The sequence below is a fragment of the Lichenostomus cassidix genome, chromosome 2, assembly GCF_008360975.1.
Source record: "Lichenostomus cassidix isolate B80296 chromosome 2, HeHo_3.0, whole genome shotgun sequence".
Taxonomy (NCBI): Eukaryota; Metazoa; Chordata; class Aves; order Passeriformes; family Meliphagidae; genus Lichenostomus; species Lichenostomus cassidix.
This window is the reverse complement of record NC_139482.1, coordinates 33,405,170-33,422,856: the sequence shown is the minus strand read 5'-3', so window position 1 is coordinate 33,422,856 and position 17,687 is coordinate 33,405,170. Positions and strand designations below refer to the sequence as shown.

At 48.1% G+C, this 17,687-nt stretch overlaps 4 protein-coding genes across 5 annotated transcripts in view; all 4 read left to right on the top strand.

Moving 5' to 3' along the window:
* Positions 1-17,687, top strand: part of HOXA5 (homeobox A5) — a 315,710-nt gene that overhangs the window by 296,213 nt on the left and 1,810 nt on the right. The window contains exon 2 of the mRNA XM_085050997.1: positions 16,257-17,437. Within this exon, the coding sequence (XP_084907123.1) occupies positions 16,876-17,437 (562 nt within the window). The 5' untranslated portion in view covers positions 16,257-16,875. The remainder of the gene's footprint in view (positions 1-16,256; positions 17,438-17,687) is intronic.
* On the top strand, positions 3,944-7,293 carry HOXA7 (homeobox A7). The gene is made up of 2 exons (XM_085051004.1): positions 3,944-4,446; positions 5,487-7,293. The coding sequence occupies exons 1-2, from the start codon at positions 4,071-4,073 to the stop codon at positions 5,768-5,770; spliced, it is 660 nt and encodes a 219-aa protein (XP_084907130.1). The 5' UTR covers positions 3,944-4,070; the 3' UTR covers positions 5,771-7,293.
* HOXA3 (homeobox A3) overlaps positions 8,196-17,687 on the top strand; it is a 45,050-nt gene continuing 35,558 nt past the window's right edge. For both annotated transcript variants that reach the window (XM_085050990.1, XM_085050988.1), the window contains exon 1: positions 8,196-8,552. The gene's annotated coding sequence lies outside the window, so the exon portion shown is untranslated. The remainder of the gene's footprint in view (positions 8,553-17,687) is intronic.
* HOXA6 (homeobox A6) lies at positions 8,559-16,260 on the top strand. Its single transcript, XM_085051003.1, has 2 exons — positions 8,559-13,175; positions 14,508-16,260. Exons 1-2 carry the CDS (start codon positions 12,740-12,742, stop codon positions 14,765-14,767), a joined length of 696 nt encoding a protein of 231 aa, XP_084907129.1. The 5' UTR covers positions 8,559-12,739; the 3' UTR covers positions 14,768-16,260.

Here is a 17,687-nt window from a genome sequence, read left to right as displayed (position 1 = left end):
ACCTTTTATTGGCCTTCCCGTGCTTAAATCCAGGCTGGGAGGTGGACATTTATCTTGCCGTGGGCTGGCGGGCAGAGGCGCGGGCTCCGGCGGGCCGGGCCGGGCGGCGGCGGGGCGGCCATGGCGGCCGAGCGGCGGCAGATGGCGCTGTGAGCCCGCGAAACAGGGCCCTGTCGCCCTCCGCCATCAAGCGCTCGGCCGCCTCCCCGAAAGCTCCTAAAATGTCGACTTTATGGGAGCATAACTGTGCTTGGGAGCGCCGGGCTCGTTTTAACAAAGGCCGAGAGGTTTGGGGGTGCTTTCCCCCCACCACTTATCCCCGAGTTTCTCCCACCTTATCCCGAGTGGGCGACGTCACGGTGGCATTAACCCCCTGGCCACGCTCAGTGCACTCGTGGCAAAAGTAAAGCTTAATCTGCACCAAGGACACCCTGTGCATTTATTATTCTCAAAATACCCAGACGTTTCCTATTATGTGATAGAGACGGATGGAGCCCTGGCACCCAACTGCCAGCTCCTCTTTCTCTTACTTCGCCTTTCCCTGGCGAAATTCTGAGCCTGCAAACAGAGTGTCCTCATCTCCCGAAGGGATGGTGCGAAATGAAATATTGGGAGAAAGAGGGAATTGAAGGGGCTCGGGCAGGATGTAAGAGAGTCTCCCCGGCTCAGCCTGGGAGGAGAGCGCCCGAAGAGCTTCACCTTTGGAGCTCTGGGGCGAACCGATGGATCTTCCAATGCCCTTGTCCGCTCCGCGTGGCTGAGAGACAGACGTGCGGGGAACCGGCAGTGCCGCAAAAATCTCGTTTAAAAAATATTTACCGGTGGGTGAAATTCGTCAACAGTTGTCTTTGATACAAATAAAAAGCCCTTCTTGTGTCCAAAGCAATTTCAGCTCCGTGGGACCCTTTATGATTATATTACACAGATGTGAGAAGGCTGATGCTCTGCAAACTTGACGTGTCTCTCAAAGTCATTCCTAACTTGTTCTCGCCGTCTATTTTGTTTCCTCGAATCGTTTTCTTATTTTTTGCCGCTTTGCTTTTGTTGGCTTCTGCGTCTTGAGAATGAGGCTTAGTGTGGAGTTGTGGAATATTTTCAGATGGCAACTGCCAAAGGAGACGGGGGAAAAAAAGTAATTGGAAGGAAAATAAATGCAGAAGGAAAGGAAGCATAAAATGTGGGCTGAAGTATAAACGTTGTATTTTGTAAATTTAAGCCATACAACTAAACAAATAGCTGCATAGTACCCCGTAACAGAATTATTTGCTCTGCATCTTACTTACATTTCCCTAATTCAAAGCCAATATCTTTAAATCGAAATTGAGCAGTGGGAAGGAACGCACCGAGCTAGTTCTAACCCGCACTGATTCAAAGATTTAATTCTTTCTAGGGATAAAGACTAACAGCCACTCCCTGCTTTCTAACAAGAGCCTTCCTATCAAATGTTTGTCTACAATGGCATTGCTAAAGTTATTATGATTAATTATTTTTTTCCTTGGGCAGTAAAATTATATTGAAATTAAAAAGTGTTTATGCATCGTCATACTAAGTAATAACTTGGCACAGCACGTTCCATTATAATCGTGGATAAATTATGGCGAGAACAGATTCCAAACCAACAAAATCTTCTCTAGTATGAACCACATCAAGATACTGCTTAGTACACAAGCCATAATCATGTAGTGCTCCCAGGTCGCTTATAACTTACGAACAGCGTTTTATCACTACATTTTACTTCCCGGAAAAGCTCAGCGGCAAAGAGGGGTAGTCCAGATCTTATAAGGAAAAAAAAATACAATTAATCCCTAGTAGACGATTATTTTTAAAGCGTGTGGGGATATTGCCGTGACCAAAAACTTGAAATCCGCGTCTGTCCACCCTTTCCCCGATTGGAAAAAAATAAATTAAAATGAAAGGCGAGTTTACAGGCACGGGGATCTAACCTGATCTTGTAAGCGACAAAACGAGATATTTCAGAGCGTGTTTCAGAAGCAGCGTTATGCCTTACTCACAGAGGGTGGGGGAAGTCAACAAGGTGGCGGGGACCCATGTCTAGGGGTCCTTCTAGCATTTATTCAGTGAGAGCTTTTTGATAAATATAAAGGGCTGGAAGGAAAAGAAAAGCTGAAAGCAAAATACATTCTAAAAAACCGTGGCAGCGACAAACACACATAATCAAAGAAATATACATAAAGGCGCGAATTGTAGAAATAGTCAGAAAGCTCGTAATACAGCCACCCAGACAATCTATTCGGTCCTACGCTATCCATATTTAAGTCTAGACATTGGTTATATTTGCTGTTGTTTTCTTCTTGCATCTTGGTATGTTGTCACCGGAGAAGCAATTTATTGGTCTAATGTCATCTGCTTCAGCCTCTTTGATCTTCTTGGTCGTCGTCTTGTTTGCATCGCATTCGTTTAAGTTCCTGGGCCTCCATTCCTTTCCAGCAGCCTCTTCTGCCGGCATGTTCCCACACCGTGATTGCGACTGCAGGGATATTGTCTAATATTGGTCAATTGGAAGAAATAACCGAAGGGGCTCTTTCGGAGGCTTCTCTCTTATGCCCGCGAATAATAACTGCGTTTTCACATACTTAACACTTGGCAAACATTTACATACATTCGCCATATCTGCATTCTCTGAAGCACCAGTATCTAAGGGATCTGGCTTTCAAGAACTGACTTGCTTCTGTCAGTAACCTGTATTCATGGGGCTGCAATAACCACGCATAAAGGGTGCCAAAGGGTACGCGGGTGTGTATGCGGGTGTGTGTTGGAGGTGTGCAGGGGGGGAGAGGGTGCTCCACGTTTGCAATACATAAAGTTTAGGGTCCGTGCGAAATATCGCCAAGAACAATTTTAACTGGTGAGAAAGTCTTTGTACACAGGGCACCAAACTATAATTGAAAGGAGAATTTCCGGGGCAATTCCATTGTGCTTCTTCCAGTTTATGATGTGCAATACAGGCAGGCAGTAAAAGCTGTCTTTACCAGGACTCCCTGTCTGAGGGAAGGAAACTCATTTTACGATCCGTTTAAAGGAAGGGCACGGAGCAGCATCCTCAATGGAAAGCCATTCGCATTGTTGGGGAGCCCAGTGTTTAGAAAAGCAGCAACTCTCCCCGTCATCCGGGCGCACCGCTGCCGCCTCACGCTCTGGACTGCAAGGTATGTAGGGCGGAAAGGTAAACCGGGCAGTAAAGAGGCGGCGGCGATTTGAAGACATTTGTAGGCAATTTCTTCAACTCTGGAGTTTCGGTTTATTCTGGTTTTTCTTCTCGAGACGTTCAGAAAGTTGAGTGGTCGATTTTTTTAATTCTTTTTATCCCCATTATTTGTGGTGGGCGGTGGCTCTTTTGGTGTGTTTGTTGTTGTGGGTTTGGGGTTTTTTTGGTTGCCGTTGTTTGTTTGGGGGGGGTGTTTTTTTGTGGGTGTTTCTCCTCCTTTCCCCGAGGAGGGTGGCTGTGATTTTTTATTTTTTTCCCGGGGGGCTGACTGCTGGCAGCGCCTCGATTTCCAAGGCTCGGCAGCCCCTCGGGACCGCAGGGGGGTGCGCCCTGTTGCAGGGCTTACCGCCCGCTTTTTATCCATCAAACAACGCGGGGGGAACGAGCCATCTCCGCTAAACTTGACGCATACGTATATAAATATACGTATATTTAATTTTTTTTTTAAATTTGATTTTTCGCAACGCCCCCCCACCCCACCCCACCCACCCACCCACACGCATGCACACACTCCCCCCCGGTCCACCAGCGGCCCCCGGGGTGTGCGTGTCCCCGGGGGCGGAGCGGGCGGCGGCTGGAGGGCGCTGGCGGGCCCGGCGGAGCGGGCGGCGGTGCGGCCCCGGCCCGTCCATGGCCGGGCACCGTCGGGCCCCGGCCGGCACCACCTGTGAGGCGGGCGGGGATTGGCGGGCGGCGTCACATGACCGCTCACGTGCTCCGGGCAGCTCAGTCCAAAAGAAAATGGGGTTTGGTGTAAATCTGGGGGTGTAATGTTATCATATATCACGCTACCTCGTAAAACCGACACTGAAGCCTGCCGGACAACAAATCACAGGTCAAAATTATGAGCTCTTCGTATTATGTGAATGCGCTTTTTAGCAAATATACGGCGGGGGCTTCTCTTTTCCAAAATGCGGAGCCTACTTCTTGCTCCTTTGCAAGCAACTCCCAGAGAAGCGGCTATGGACCAGGCGCGGGTGCCTTCGCCTCCTCCATGCCCGGCTTGTACACTGTGAACAGTACCATATATCAAAGCCCGTTCTCTTCCGGATACAGCCTGGGCTCTGATGCCTACAACCTGCATTGTTCCTCTTTTGATCAGAACATTCCCGTCCTCTGCAATGAGCTAACCAAACCCAGCTGTGAGAAAGCGGAGGAAAGCAACCTGCACAACCAGGCTGAGCCTAATTTCCGGATATACCCCTGGATGAGGTCTTCAGGTAGGGGCGAGCGGAGAGGGCTCGGAGCCGTGGCAGCCAGGCAAAGCGTGTCGCCAGGATTACTGTCAGCACAGCCTTTATGGTTTTAATTATAGCCGAGGCGCCATTGCGTAGAAAGCCCGTGGCATTGTATGTAAATGAGTATCATAAAACTTTTTATTGCCCAATTAATGGGTTCTAGCCTCGTAAATTTATTTAACTCCATTTGCTATGGAATTTTAGCATTGAGTTGATTTGCGCTGTTTGCTATGAAAAAGCGGAGGGCTGGCTGCGGGCTCCCAGAGCCCCCACGGGTAAGCGGCTCCCCTGCCCTCTCCTCGAAGTTGGGGAAACAAAATCCCGCTCGCCGGGGAAGGCGGAGGGGACAGAGGCGTTTAGGACCGGGGGACGGCATGTTGAAGACTTTGCCAGCCCGCGTTGCCGAGACGTGCCACTCTCGTCCCCCCTGCCCTTTCCACGGAGATAAGGATCTATAGAAATGTACTAAACAGGAAAACAGAGGGGGGAGGGGGGGAATGGGGGACCGGGGGACGAGGGTGTGTGTGAAAAAGGAGAGCTCTTTTCTGGAGCTAAATGCTATGTATTGTTTACGATTCAGGCGGGATGGGGTGGGGGAGCTCAGGACATTAAAATAAAATAAATACATCCCAGCCTTCCAGCTTTTTATTTCCCCTTGCGAAACGTGAAAGTCTGGAAGGTTTTAGGGAAATACATCGCCTGGGGGGAAAGTTCCTCCTCCCAAAAGCAATTTCCTCCCCCACCTCCTTTCCTGAATGCTTTCTCTTCACTTTTTCTAGGTCTCGAGCAACTTAATTTTTGCCTTGCCTGAGCAGGGCAGGTCGTGTGGCTAAAATGTCTTTGTTAGGGCAAACTGGGGGGGCGGGTGGAAGTCGAAGAAGGGGATCGTTCACTCTGGTTCAGCCACTTGCTTGTTTGTTTATTCATTTATTCATTAAAAACGTCAATAAGAAAAATAAAAAGAGAAAACTTTCCACTTCTCTTCTTGCCTAACTCCTGGCCGTATGTGTGCCTGTTTTCAGGTCCAGATAGGAAGCGAGGGCGCCAGACCTACACCCGCTACCAGACCCTGGAGCTGGAGAAGGAATTCCACTTCAACCGTTATCTGACTCGGCGGCGAAGGATAGAGATCGCCCATGCCCTCTGCCTGACGGAGAGGCAGATCAAAATCTGGTTCCAAAACCGGAGGATGAAGTGGAAGAAGGAGCACAAGGAGGAGAGCTCCAGCACCCCGGCTCCCAACGAGCCCACGTCAGCAGCAGCCTCGGTCGAGAAAGTGGAAGAAGATGAAGAGGAGGAGGATTAAGGAGTCCCTCTCGAGGAAGTGATATCTTAGAATAGTGTATGCACATGACAGTTGGAAAAGCTCCCTTTAAAGGAAAAAAAAAAAAAAAAAGAGACTTACTGTTTTTATGGAAAAAAAAATCAGTTCCCTTTAATAATCATCTTGAAAGCGAGCATTTGCAAACATGAAAACATTTCTTGGGTTGGTTTTCCAGCCTTCTCTTTACTCTCCCATACTCCCCAAACCTGCCCTGTGCCGAACCTTTTGGTAATATCTCCTAAGAGCATCTTACAATGAGTTTGGTTTTTTTTTCTTCATTAACCCAAACCTGGGTGGGTTTCTCCAGGGGACATTTCAGTGGGAGAAATGCTGCTTGCACAGATAGTAAACCATGACCTTCCGAAGTAACTACCTGACTCAACAGTCCCAATCATGTGTAAGGGGAAAAGTGCATTAGGCTCATATTAAGAAAAACTACCTAATTTTGAATAAGTAGCTCTGCACTTCTCTTTTTGTTTTCTTCTTCTTTTTTTTTTTAATTGTTGTTAGAAAAGTATCATAAGTAACAGCTACACTAACAAAAGGTTAAACAGCAAGTAAGGGGGGGGGAAAATCTTCCACAAACCACTACAATCTACAGCAATTATTTGTACTACCTATTTCCAGACTACCTACCTATATATCTTGCTCTGCCTACCTATCTTCGAAAGTATACTGTATTTTAGTAGTCAAAAGGATGTTACAAGGTTACTAATGTGAATCGCAAAATGCTTTTAGACATGTAAGTGTAGTCGTTTGAAAAGCACGCATCAATAGCTTTGGTATAGAATTTGGTACCTAAAAGTCTGAATATATTTAAATTTAAAATAATATATTTATTCCAAAGCAATTATAAGTGAAAATCATATGCTGCAATATATCTTAGTTCTCGATTCCTTGCTATTCCGAGAGAGGAAGCAAACACACGCCAATATTGTACAAAGCGGTTTAATATCTCCCGTTGGCTTCTACCTTCGGCTGCCTCTGCTAAAGGCCGTTTTCTTATTCTGTGTTGATCTTACTTAATATAGCGGAAAGTGTTCTTTGAAAAGTGAATTTAAATGATCATGTAACCACCTTAAAATATATATACACAAACTGTTTGTCCTGATTATCTGAACGTGTTAATATGTAATACCATGAATTTTCCTACAATAGCAGATATTGTAATTTTTTGTCATTTATATTCGTCTTGAACCTCATTTGTAAAATCATGTCATAAATTGGGAAGTATGTAATTAATTTGGAAACTTTGTAGCATGACGTATTGTTAAGAACTCTGTATAAATCCGTCTTGAAGGTTTGGCTAAAGTTTATTCACAAATTGTATGTTACAATGTGTTTCGATGTGTTCGTTGTGAACATTTAGATATGCCGTGTAAGTATTGGAAGTGGGAAAAAAAATGTCTGTGAACTCTCTTTGGAAGTGATACCGTGTTCAACTATCTCCCACGATAAATGTGTTTTATGTTACACAGAAAATAAATATGCTTGTTGACAATGAATTTTGTTTCTTTATTAAGGATCCAGTTCGAAGGAAACACCAAAAAATATTTTCCATACACAAATAAAGGAATGAGACCACCTAAACATTTTTTTTTTAGGTAATCAGAAAGGAAAAAACAATCCAAAGTGATAAATTGATAGGAATCAGTCAATATCTCTATCTCGATTTCGTGATTTTTTTCCCCCTAGCGTTGTTGATTAATAAAGCGGAAAGCTTTCTTTATGGGAGAGCTTCCTTCCACCGTGTTCCCGTGTCCTCTCGCAGTCATAACCCCAGTCCAGGCGATCGGCGATCAAGCCGAAATCGCACGCAGTGAAAGAATATTTTGTAATGAACAGAAAGTGCAATGTGAAACTTCCAAGTGTAAATGATCTGATCGGATACATGTGTGGTTTGTGTGTGCGGCTTTCGGGGGCCAGGGGGCATCACGGGGGCACGAAAATGGGGAAAAATCTCCCCGCTTTTGAAAACATCTCATTTTTGTCAGGTACCACGTAATGTCAATGAGAGCTAATATTTTCCTTTTTATTTTTTTTTAATTAAAAAAAAAATCGGACCCGAAAAGTCCATTTATTCGGCCGGGTGAATACAGGTAGAACTGGCGCATCATTTGCGCTGAAGTTCCCGTTTTTCTACTGCACTCCGTTCCTGGTCAACGTACTAATTGTAATTTTAATAAAATTAGTACAAAGTCCTGGTCTTTTAAAAAACTCCAGTGCTGCCTCTGTGGTAAGATGGCGCCTCTCTAAGACCTGCCTCTTCTTAGTGATGAGGAAAAGGCCATAAATCCGTTGTTGTTTATGAAAATTTACAACTTTGCAATACAACTTTATGAGTTGTTCGGTTTTTCCATTGGTCGTTGTCGGTCATGTGGATGGTAACCGTGAACATGAACTTTTTTATAATTTCCCTTGCGAGAATAGAGCCGCATTCTTTTGCTGAGCTCTGTCCTGCTTCGGATCTCTCTGGCTTTCAATCCCCATTTCATTTGTTCTTTGTAAGGCAATAGTGAACAAAGTGTGCGGAGGTTCGGCATAAGCAGCCGCCTAGAACACAGATCCGGGATGGCAATTTCCAGTTCCCCCGCTGGAAGGTGTGGCATATTGGATTCAAAGCACTGGCGTGGCAGATTTTCAACTTGCAACCTGGCTAATTTCCTGCTTCTTCTGGCACCAAAAGGAGGGCGATTCGTCTCCTGTGCAGCCAAAGCGACAGCTGTCAAAGTCGCAGGGGCTCCTGTGAGCCAGAACCTAAAAGGTGAGAAATGTATATGACACTACTGTAAGCAGGGAAAATGGTTTAATACGTTTAAATATTAGACAAGTGTAATTAAAGCAAATGGAAATGTTACCGGCCAAAAATAGAGATGGCTGCAGCTCAGTGGATTTTGACTTAACCAGTGCATGCAAAAATATGACTAAATAAAATGTTTATTTTCTGTGATTTAGCAAGGAAACCGTGGATTTTATTTCTTATTTTTTTTTCCACGAAGCTAATTTCTTTTTGCATTAGCTAGGGGTATGTTGTGACGTTCATGCTATTTTCTAATAATTCAATTTTACAGCATAAATGGAGGGGATTTTTTTTCCCAGCATGAGGGAAAAAAGTGATATTCCCAAACACGTTTTAAAATTAATTCGCAGCATTAACTCATTAACTTAAATTTCATTTGCGGTTGACGAAATTTAGATGTATTATTTTTTACTATTTAATGAAAAAAAAAACCCCAAACAAACAAACAGCATAATGTCTCCTATCTTCTCTGCCATGTCCAAGAGGAAGGTTATTTCTAGACGGGGGGAAACAGCGCGAATGTGCCTTAGATTTTCTTTATCAGATCAAGTGCTGCCTGCATAAATCCCCTGCCCCGCCGTGGGTCCGTTCCCGGCGGTTGGCTGCGTGGGCGGCTTGCGTGCCTCGGCTGCGCGGAGCGGGCTTCGCGGCGGCTAAACGCATTTTAGCGCCGGAGACGGAGCTTTCCCCCCCCCTTTCTCTCCTTGTTGTGACTGTTATGGTGCGGCGCTGGGGCGGGGGAGCGGCGGCCGGCGGGCCGGTGCCCCGCGGGGTGTGCCGGCGGGGGGCAGCGGGGACCCGGGGACGGCGCCCCCGGGACCGCCCGCCGCTGCCGCCCGGCTCCGCTCCCGCCTCCTCACGGCGAAGGAGCGGCTCGGAGGGCTTTAAGCGGCGGCCCCGGCTCTGCCTGTGCCGCCGGGCTGATAAAGCACTGCATTTGCATTGCATTGCGGTATCCGCCGGACTGGAGCTGCAGTGAGCGCCGGATTATTTATTGCGGGGCCGCGGGTGCTCAGTGCTGCCACGGCGTGGCGGGATGGCGGAGGCGGGCGCGGAGTGGAGCGGCCCCCGCAGTCCCTGGAAGAGCAGCGCTGGCAGCCTGCGCTGCTCGGGGGAGCCCAAATAAAAGACCAAGACGGGAAAAAAAAAAAAAAATCCGGCCTACTTCATCTATGGAAGTATGGGAGCTCACCCCCGGGCAAGATATTCCGGCAGGACCGGCTCTGCCCACTCCCCTTCCCCTCCGCTTCCACCTCGGTGTGTGCCAACTGCAAGTTACCACGGTGGGAGCCGGCTGGGGAGGACCAGCCCGCGTCCCCCCGGCCAGGCTCCCTGTACCCCGCCAGTCTAAACAGCGGTCTGCCTTGCCCAAACTGTTCGGATTAAGAGCTATTAGTTAAAGGTTGGTTTTGATGACGCTGGTGAGCACGAAAATGATTTGAAAGTGGTTTTATACACGAGGAGAAGGAGGCTTTTGAGCTTAAGAGGGTAACTACCTCCGCACCTGTACCCGAAAGTGGCTGGCGTCGCGGACGCGTTTTCGGCGGGAGGAGTAAGGCGAAGTGCTCTGTGGAGGAGGTGCTGGGGTGCGTGGAATTACGAAAACAAATAAAAGGGGTACGAAATACACGGGTATCGCGAAAATGTGACTTTGTTGCTGTGGCAGAATGCAGCGGCTGGCTTTCTTTTTGCTTTCCAGAGTGGGGGCTGAAATGGTGAAGGAAAACTGCTACGAAATGTGTCCAGGCAATACATTTCCTCGGCAGACCTGGGGGGTAGCAGATTATTGTAATTCGGGGTTTTCTGGGGTAGGGGGAGGAGCGGAAAGGACGCCTGAATGTGACTGAAGCAGAGATTGCAGTGCAGATTGTTTAGCTGTCACTGTAACTACTCTAACATGACCCAGTCAAGCAAACGTGCTCATTTCATTCCTTTTCGTATTATGGGATCGTCGAAAAAATATTTTCGCTGCCTGTGGTCGGGCTTTCGCAACTTGGTTTGGACGCAAACAGTAACTTGAAAAACGGGAAAGAAACAAAAAGAAACAGAGGAAAAAAATCAGACTGTAACCGATGCTATAAAATGTAAATATAACTAAGCCTGGAGCCATTTTTATTTTAAATTTTGTTTTGATCTTTATGTGATGGTTACAAGCAAAAGATCGTCTGCCCACAACTTTTTAGAAGTAAGGCCGGTGCTTTTTGCTTGTCCCGAGTATTCATTTTTTCATGGTGCGTTTTCGTTCTGACCTAAATTGGTGAAAATATGCTCTTTTAAAAACCTTTTCGTCTTTAGCGTGCTCTCTGTGTGTGCTTGCTTGCTGATGTTTCCTCCTTTTAAAACTCTATTCTCACCGAGTAAAAAAACTTATTTTTTCCGGAGAAATCTGCTTTTCAGGAAATACGTGTTTCTGAAGTGGCCTCTCAAAGCATGCAGCTAGTGAGCTGTAATTCTACCAGGTGTGTTTGTGGATTAGCTGGGCTGAAGAGGTTAAGGAAGTTGAAAAAAAAACCGAAGGCAATCAACATCTGAATGTGAAAGTCCAGCTGAGACTGAAAACAATACAAACTATTGTGGAGTGATGTTTTAACTCACTACTGTTTTATAGGTATCGTAATCTGCCCCCGGAAATGAGACAAATAGTCTCCCAACAACAACAAAACTCTGCTTTGAAAGCAGCTTTAGGAAAAGGGGCTCGTACGAATGTCACTTTACGTGACAGAGCGCGTTTAAAATTAGTCTATTCAATCTGTTGTAATGGGCACGGATTATGAGTAAACACAGCTTGGAATGAACAACCTCATGTTATCTGCAGGAACTGCAGGGTTACGGCTGAATTAAATGCGCATCAGCGAATTTCATCAGCACGGTTACTGTCCGAGCCCTGGGCCAAGAATTATATTTCCGCTATGGGGTAACTGCCATATTGAAAAATGAAGGTGGAAATGTTTGTTTCGTGTATTGTTCTTCCCCTCTTAAAGACACACATCCACGCTTAATCAAATTATTCGCAGCAACAACGAAACCGATTGGCTTCTGCGGACTCATTAGCGGGGTTGTATTAATTAGGAATAGTCCTACTGGCTCATTTTTGAATTTGAATGTTTCATTTCTTCGGCTCTACTCTGGCGGGAGGGGGGTAGACTTGGGCAGAAAAGACACATGGAACTTTATCTGGGCTGCCGAGGGGGCGCCGGGAGCCCATACAGCTCTTCCCGAGGCCTCCTCGGGCACTTGGTGCAAATCAAAAATCCCACTCCCCAAAAGACCACTGCCACAACCTCCGCGTTAATTATGGGGACGTTCATTATGATACTAGACCTCTTCCACTGCAGGACGCGTTAGCCTCTCTCACAAAAGCTGTACTCGGCGCTGGGGTGGGCTCCCTGAGCTCCGAAGGGAAGCCTTAGTGGAGGGGCAATTTTCGACTGAATGGATAAATAAATACGTTTTAAAATCGCTTAAAAATTCTTGGATGGGGTTGTGGCATCGCGACGGCAAAATGGAGAGAGGCCGCCCCCCACCCCTTTGCCCCCCACGTTGCGCGGCGCTCCGCTCCCCTTTTCACGTGCTCCCTCCGCTCCAAAGTTTCCCTCCGCAGCATCCTCCACCGCCTTCTCCTTCCCTCCCTCCTCCTTCCCTCCGCCGGAGAGACGGGGGCCGTTCCCGCATCCTTCCCGTGGGGTTTCGCGACTCCCCCTGTCGTGGGGCCTCCAACTTTTAAGGGCGCCCCCCTACACACACCTCCAGCGGCCGGGGGGGTGTCCCCATTCGCCACTGTCACACCGCTCGCGCTGCCGAGAATTATCGCTGTTACTGTTGTTATTATTATTGGATTATTTTCCCGCGGAGGGGCGGTGCCGCGGCGAGGGCGCGGCCGGTCCCGCGGGCTGCGCGGAGCGGTGCGGGGGGCGCGGGGCGGCGCGGCGGGGCCGGGGCTGCCGGTAAGTTGGCGGCGCGGTGGCGGCGGCCCCGGGGGAGCGGGCGCCGCGCGCGCTCCCATTGGCCGCCCCGCCGTCAGCTGCTCCTATTTTCTGCTGTCGCTTTTGGCGCTCGGCCATCCAGAAACAAACCACTTCGATGACTCCTAATAGTTATCGCCAGATGTACTAATACACAACAAATCACGGTCCGGGAGAGGGGGAGAGCAAATGAGTTCCTATTTTGTGAATCCCACTTTCCCGGGGAGCCTGCCCGGGGGCCAGGACTCCTTCCTCGGGCAGATCCCCCTGTACCCGGCGGGCTATGATGCTCTCAGGCATTTTCCGGCTTCGTACGGGGCAAGCAGCCTGCAGGACAAGACTTACACCTCACCTTGTTTCTACCAACAGTCCAACACCGTCATTGCTTGCAATCGGGCTTCCTATGAGTACGGAGCCTCTTGTTTTTATTCGGACAAGGACATTAGTAGCGCCTCTCCTTCCGGCAGTGGCAAACAGAGGGGGCCCGGGGACTACCTGCAGTTTTCTCCCGATCAACAGTACAAATCCAGCGGCGGCCAAGCCAAAATTATAAATGACGAAGGCACCGACCGGAAGTACACGAGCCCTGTTTACCCCTGGATGCAGCGGATGAACTCCTGCGCTGGTAAGGCATCTCGGTGCAATCAAGGGCGGGGAGGGGAGGAAAAGGAAAAGTTTCTTTCCCTTTTTTTTTTTTTTTTTTTTTTTTTGGGGTCTTAGATAAAGTCCAGATTGCTGGAGAAACATTGTTCCTGCAGGGCAATACGTAGCATGAAACCTTCCCAGGTTATATTAGACCTGGCGCGTTGGCACCCAGGGAATGGTGGCCAAGATCCCAGTATGTAGGTTTACTGGTGAAAGTTACTGGGAAATCCTTAGAAAGTAAGGGGGAAAATAAATAAAAAGGAGTAAAGCAGTTTTATCACTCTCTTAAAGCCATCCCAAAGCCTCTGCTCTGCTTCTTCATTGTCAGAGAGCGATGCATGGAATATGCCCTCTGTACCGAGGATCCAATGCATTTGTGGTACATTCCTCCTCGCCCCCCTCCCCCAGCTCATTAGCCTGCGAGTATTGGATATTGAAAGCACGTTTCTGGGGCCGTGGGCGCACTTCCATGGCATCGCGAATTTTTCCTGACTTAGGAGTCAACTTCACATAATTGAACTATTCTGTACAGGAGTGCTGCTGGGGGACTGAGGGGTGGGGGTGGAGTGGGAGGGTTGTATTGGGATGGCATTTATTTTTTATAGTCCCAAATTTAAGCGTTTACTTCAAGTGTTTGCTAATGACTCACCTTCTCTCCCACCCTCCCGAGTTTATGTTTGCTTCAGGGTAGGTCTCCTTCCTTTTTTTGAAAAATAAACTTTTAGCAAGACCATTCTGATGCTGCTTTGCATTCAAGAGCAATAAATTCCGGAGCAAATGGCAAAACGCTCTTCTACGATATTTAGCTGATGTCTATAATTATACTTAGAGACCTTCTGTAGTCACAGCCATGGCAATGGCTGTATGTTTGTGTCAACACAGCCACATGTGCGTGCACACACACACGCACAGCCACATGCGTGAGGCTTCCCGGATAGCACACGTGTGCCTGTGTCTGTGTGTGTGCGCGCACAGGCTCCCAGCGCGCAGAGAGCAGCCACTGCTCAGCGGTTCACACCCTGCTACCTCCTGCACCTTCCCTAGGTCCACCTTAAAGCCTCTTGTATCCCACTTACCCCACCGCCGTAAGCACACTGCACACCCGCATTTACAGCTCGTCAGGCAGGAGAAAAGGAAAAGAGAGAATTAAAAAAAAAAAAAAACCTAAAAAAAATCCTCCAGGAAACCAGAGCAGCTTCCCCCACTCCCCGTGATTGTGCCTGCAAAAGGAGGCAGAATATACTAATCGCTCTTTCTGGTCTGAAATCACTGGGCCCTGTCCAATGCGATCGTTTTGTCTTTACTTCTACAGGTACAGTATATGGAACACATGGGAGACGAGGGAGGCAAACTTACACCAGATACCAAACGCTAGAGTTAGAGAAGGAATTTCATTTTAACAGATACTTAACCCGAAGACGACGTATTGAGATTGCAAACGCTCTCTGCCTTACTGAACGCCAGATTAAAATATGGTTTCAAAACAGGCGGATGAAATGGAAAAAGGAAAACAAATTCATAAATTCCACACAGCCCAGCAGCGAAGAAACAGAGGAAAAGTCAGGGGAGTAGAACCACGTTTAATAAACGCTACCAGGCCTTTCCTTAGTGCTTACTACTACTACTACTACTACTACTACTATTATTTACCTTGTGTTCCTTCTGCTACTGAAATCCTATAGGTTTGTCACAGTCTATTAATCCCCATAAGGCTTGGTTAAAAGATGTATATTTGCAATTATCTGTGACTTACTTTAATATATGTGGAAGCCCCAGCTTTCGAGCTACAGGCATATATGCATGTAATCACCTTTCCAAAGCATATATGGCGTTGGTTAAAGTATTAGAGAACTGGCCCAGAATTTCAAATATTTGAGATGAGCATCTGTGTGTGGATGAGTGTCCCTGGTGTGCTTGTGTGAGAAAAGATAAGCAAATTATTTTGAGCCTTTTTTTGAATTAGAAATGTTCATATTGTAGAAAGACAAGAGATTTTAGAAAATGCTAGGTTTATGTTTCTGCCAGCTCCCGCTACGGCGGGCCATCTCGTGATGATGTGTTTGAGAGTTTTTGATCTGCAGGGGGAAAAAAAGTTTTAGTTACGTATAAGATATTTAAATAGCAAAAGGAAGAAAAATCCTTTTAAAAAATCGTTGTATTGATCCCTGTGTATAAACTTTCAGCTAAAGTGAAGATGAATTGCAGGGAGTTTTTTGGGGTTTTTTTTTTTTGTATTTTTTAAATGTCGCTAAACTGCTTAATCTGCACTACTAGTATTAAAGTAAAAACTCGGCGTTAAACTTCAGGGGAAGCGAGGGCAGAGGTTTCGAAGCGGGCAATTTTCTGCGGTTCCCGTTGAGCATACGCCGAGGTTTTGGTGAGCTCAGCTCTACACTGAAGGGGCTTTGAATTATGGACTACATTTCTTGGGGCTTCGTGAGCTTAGAGCGATCTTTTTTTTTCTTTTATCTCTCTTTCTTTCTTTGTTATTTAAAGAAAAAGTCTTATTTACTCGGGGATTTTCTTTCCTGCTTCTGTGTTATCTTAATTCACATTCACATTACTTAGCACTGGAAAAAAATAAATTGATATTCTGAAGAAAAATAGCTGCCATAAAATGATTCCACTTCGAGTTCTGTAAAAGTAAAATCAGCGCAGCAAAAATATTAACTAATATATATCTCTATTATATTGCGTGTGCATGAGTGTGCATGTGAAGCTGTGTACAAATGCACTTGTATGCGCATCGAGGCTCTTTTGTTTGGAAGGCAGTACAATTTGGGCTACCACTCTAAATGTTTTAAAAGCCAGATCTAGAGAGCACTAATGCAAAATGGCTACCGCCGCATTTGGAGGGGTTTTTTTCCCTTCCGAGAGGCGATAAAATAACGGCGGCCGTAAAGTCGCCTGGAATTTGACCCCCTAGTTGGAAAAACGCTGCACGATATTTATCTTTAATAGATACCTGCCATTTCACATCGGCAGGACCCGGCCGCCTCTCGAAAGAACCGGCACGGGAATAAGTGTGGGGGGAAATTATATAGATACATATATATGTTAGAAGGGACATAAGCCTTGGCAGCACCCGAGAACGGATCGTATGGGATTTGTGAACTGGTGTAAAAAAGCCCCGCACGGAGGAGAAAGCAGGCACAAAGCGGAGCGCTCTCTGCACACCCAGCTCCCCAGCGGCCGGCTAGGACGAGCAGCCCCGCCGGCCCCGCAGCCTCGCCGCTGGTTGCCGGTGCCGGCGGCGGCGCGCCCCGCTCCGCTCCGCGCCTCTCCGCGCCGCTCCGCGCCGCCGTCGGGGGCCGTCACCCCGGGCCGACCCCGCCGAGCCGCCGCCATCCCCCACGCCGCCAGCGGGTGGCGCTGGAGGCCGGCGGACGGGCGGGCGGCGGCGGCGGCGGCGCGCACGGGAGGCGCGCCCCGGGCCGCCCGCGCCCTCCCAGCTCCCCCACCAGTGCACGAGTTTACCTCTAGAGGTCATCAGGCAGGATTTACGACTGGACAACAAAAGCACGTGATGTGAAGCCGTACCCCATATTTGGGTGCCTACGTAGGAGGGAACCAAGTACATGTCCCAGTCATTTCCATAATTCATCATAAATTGTGCAAGGGTGCTATAGACGCACAAAACGACCAAGAGCCACAAATCAAGCACACATATCAAAAAACAAATGAGCTCTTATTTTGTAAACTCATTTTGCGGTCGCTATCCAAATGGCCCGGACTACCAGTTACATAATTATGGAGATCACAGCTCGGTGAGCGAGCAATACAGGGACTCCGCCAGCATGCACTCCGGCAGGTACGGATACGGCTACAATGGCATGGACCTCAGCGTCGGGCGCTCTGCTTCCACCCACTTTGGTGCCAATGAGAGACCCCGCAGTTACCCGGCCAACACCACCTCTGCCTCGACAGAGCCCAGGTACAACCAGCCCGCGACGTCTTCCCACTCGCCTCCCCCTGACCCTCTGCCCTGCACCGCCGTGGCCGGTTCGCCTGTCAGCGAGAGTCACCACGGGGTGAAAAACTCCCTCGCCAACTCCACCAGCACTTCGTCCAATTCCAGCAGCAACACGCACATCAGCAGAGACGGGGTTGGCACCTCGTCTGGGACTGAGGAAGACACTCCAGCAAGCAGCGAGCAGGCAAGTGCCCCGAACGACCAAAGCACAGCCCAGCCTTCACAGCCCCAGATCTACCCCTGGATGCGAAAACTGCACATAAGTCATGGTAAAGCAAATACCCTGTTCTTTCTTTATTTCTCTGGAGGAAAAGGAGGATTTAATGTAAACCGGGTGGCTGCGCCGAGCAAGGTCGGGGAGAGGGGGAAAGGAGGGCGTGAGAGCGGGCAGTCTCCGCGCACAGCACAACTCTGCTAGCAGGGAAGCACGCTCCCTTCTCTGGGCGAGTCCCCCCCGAAAGGAAAAAAAAAAACTGCCCGGCCCCGAAAACACCGCCCGCCTGGCTCCCAGCGCCGGCG

What these genes read in the sequence shown, in the direction of transcription:
- HOXA7 (XM_085051004.1), top strand. Translation starts at nt 4,071, where the DNA reads ATGAGCTCTTCGTATTATGTGAATGCGCTTTTTAGCAAATATACGGCG. An exon ending in CCCCTGGATGAGGTCTTCAG is followed by an intron (nt 4,447 to 5,486) that starts GTAGGGGCGAGC and finishes GCCTGTTTTCAG; the next exon opens with GTCCAGATAGGAAGCGAGGG.
- HOXA6 (XM_085051003.1), top strand. Translation starts at nt 12,740, where the DNA reads ATGAGTTCCTATTTTGTGAATCCCACTTTCCCGGGGAGCCTGCCCGGG. An exon ending in GCGGATGAACTCCTGCGCTG is followed by an intron (nt 13,176 to 14,507) that starts GTAAGGCATCTC and finishes TTACTTCTACAG; the next exon opens with GTACAGTATATGGAACACAT.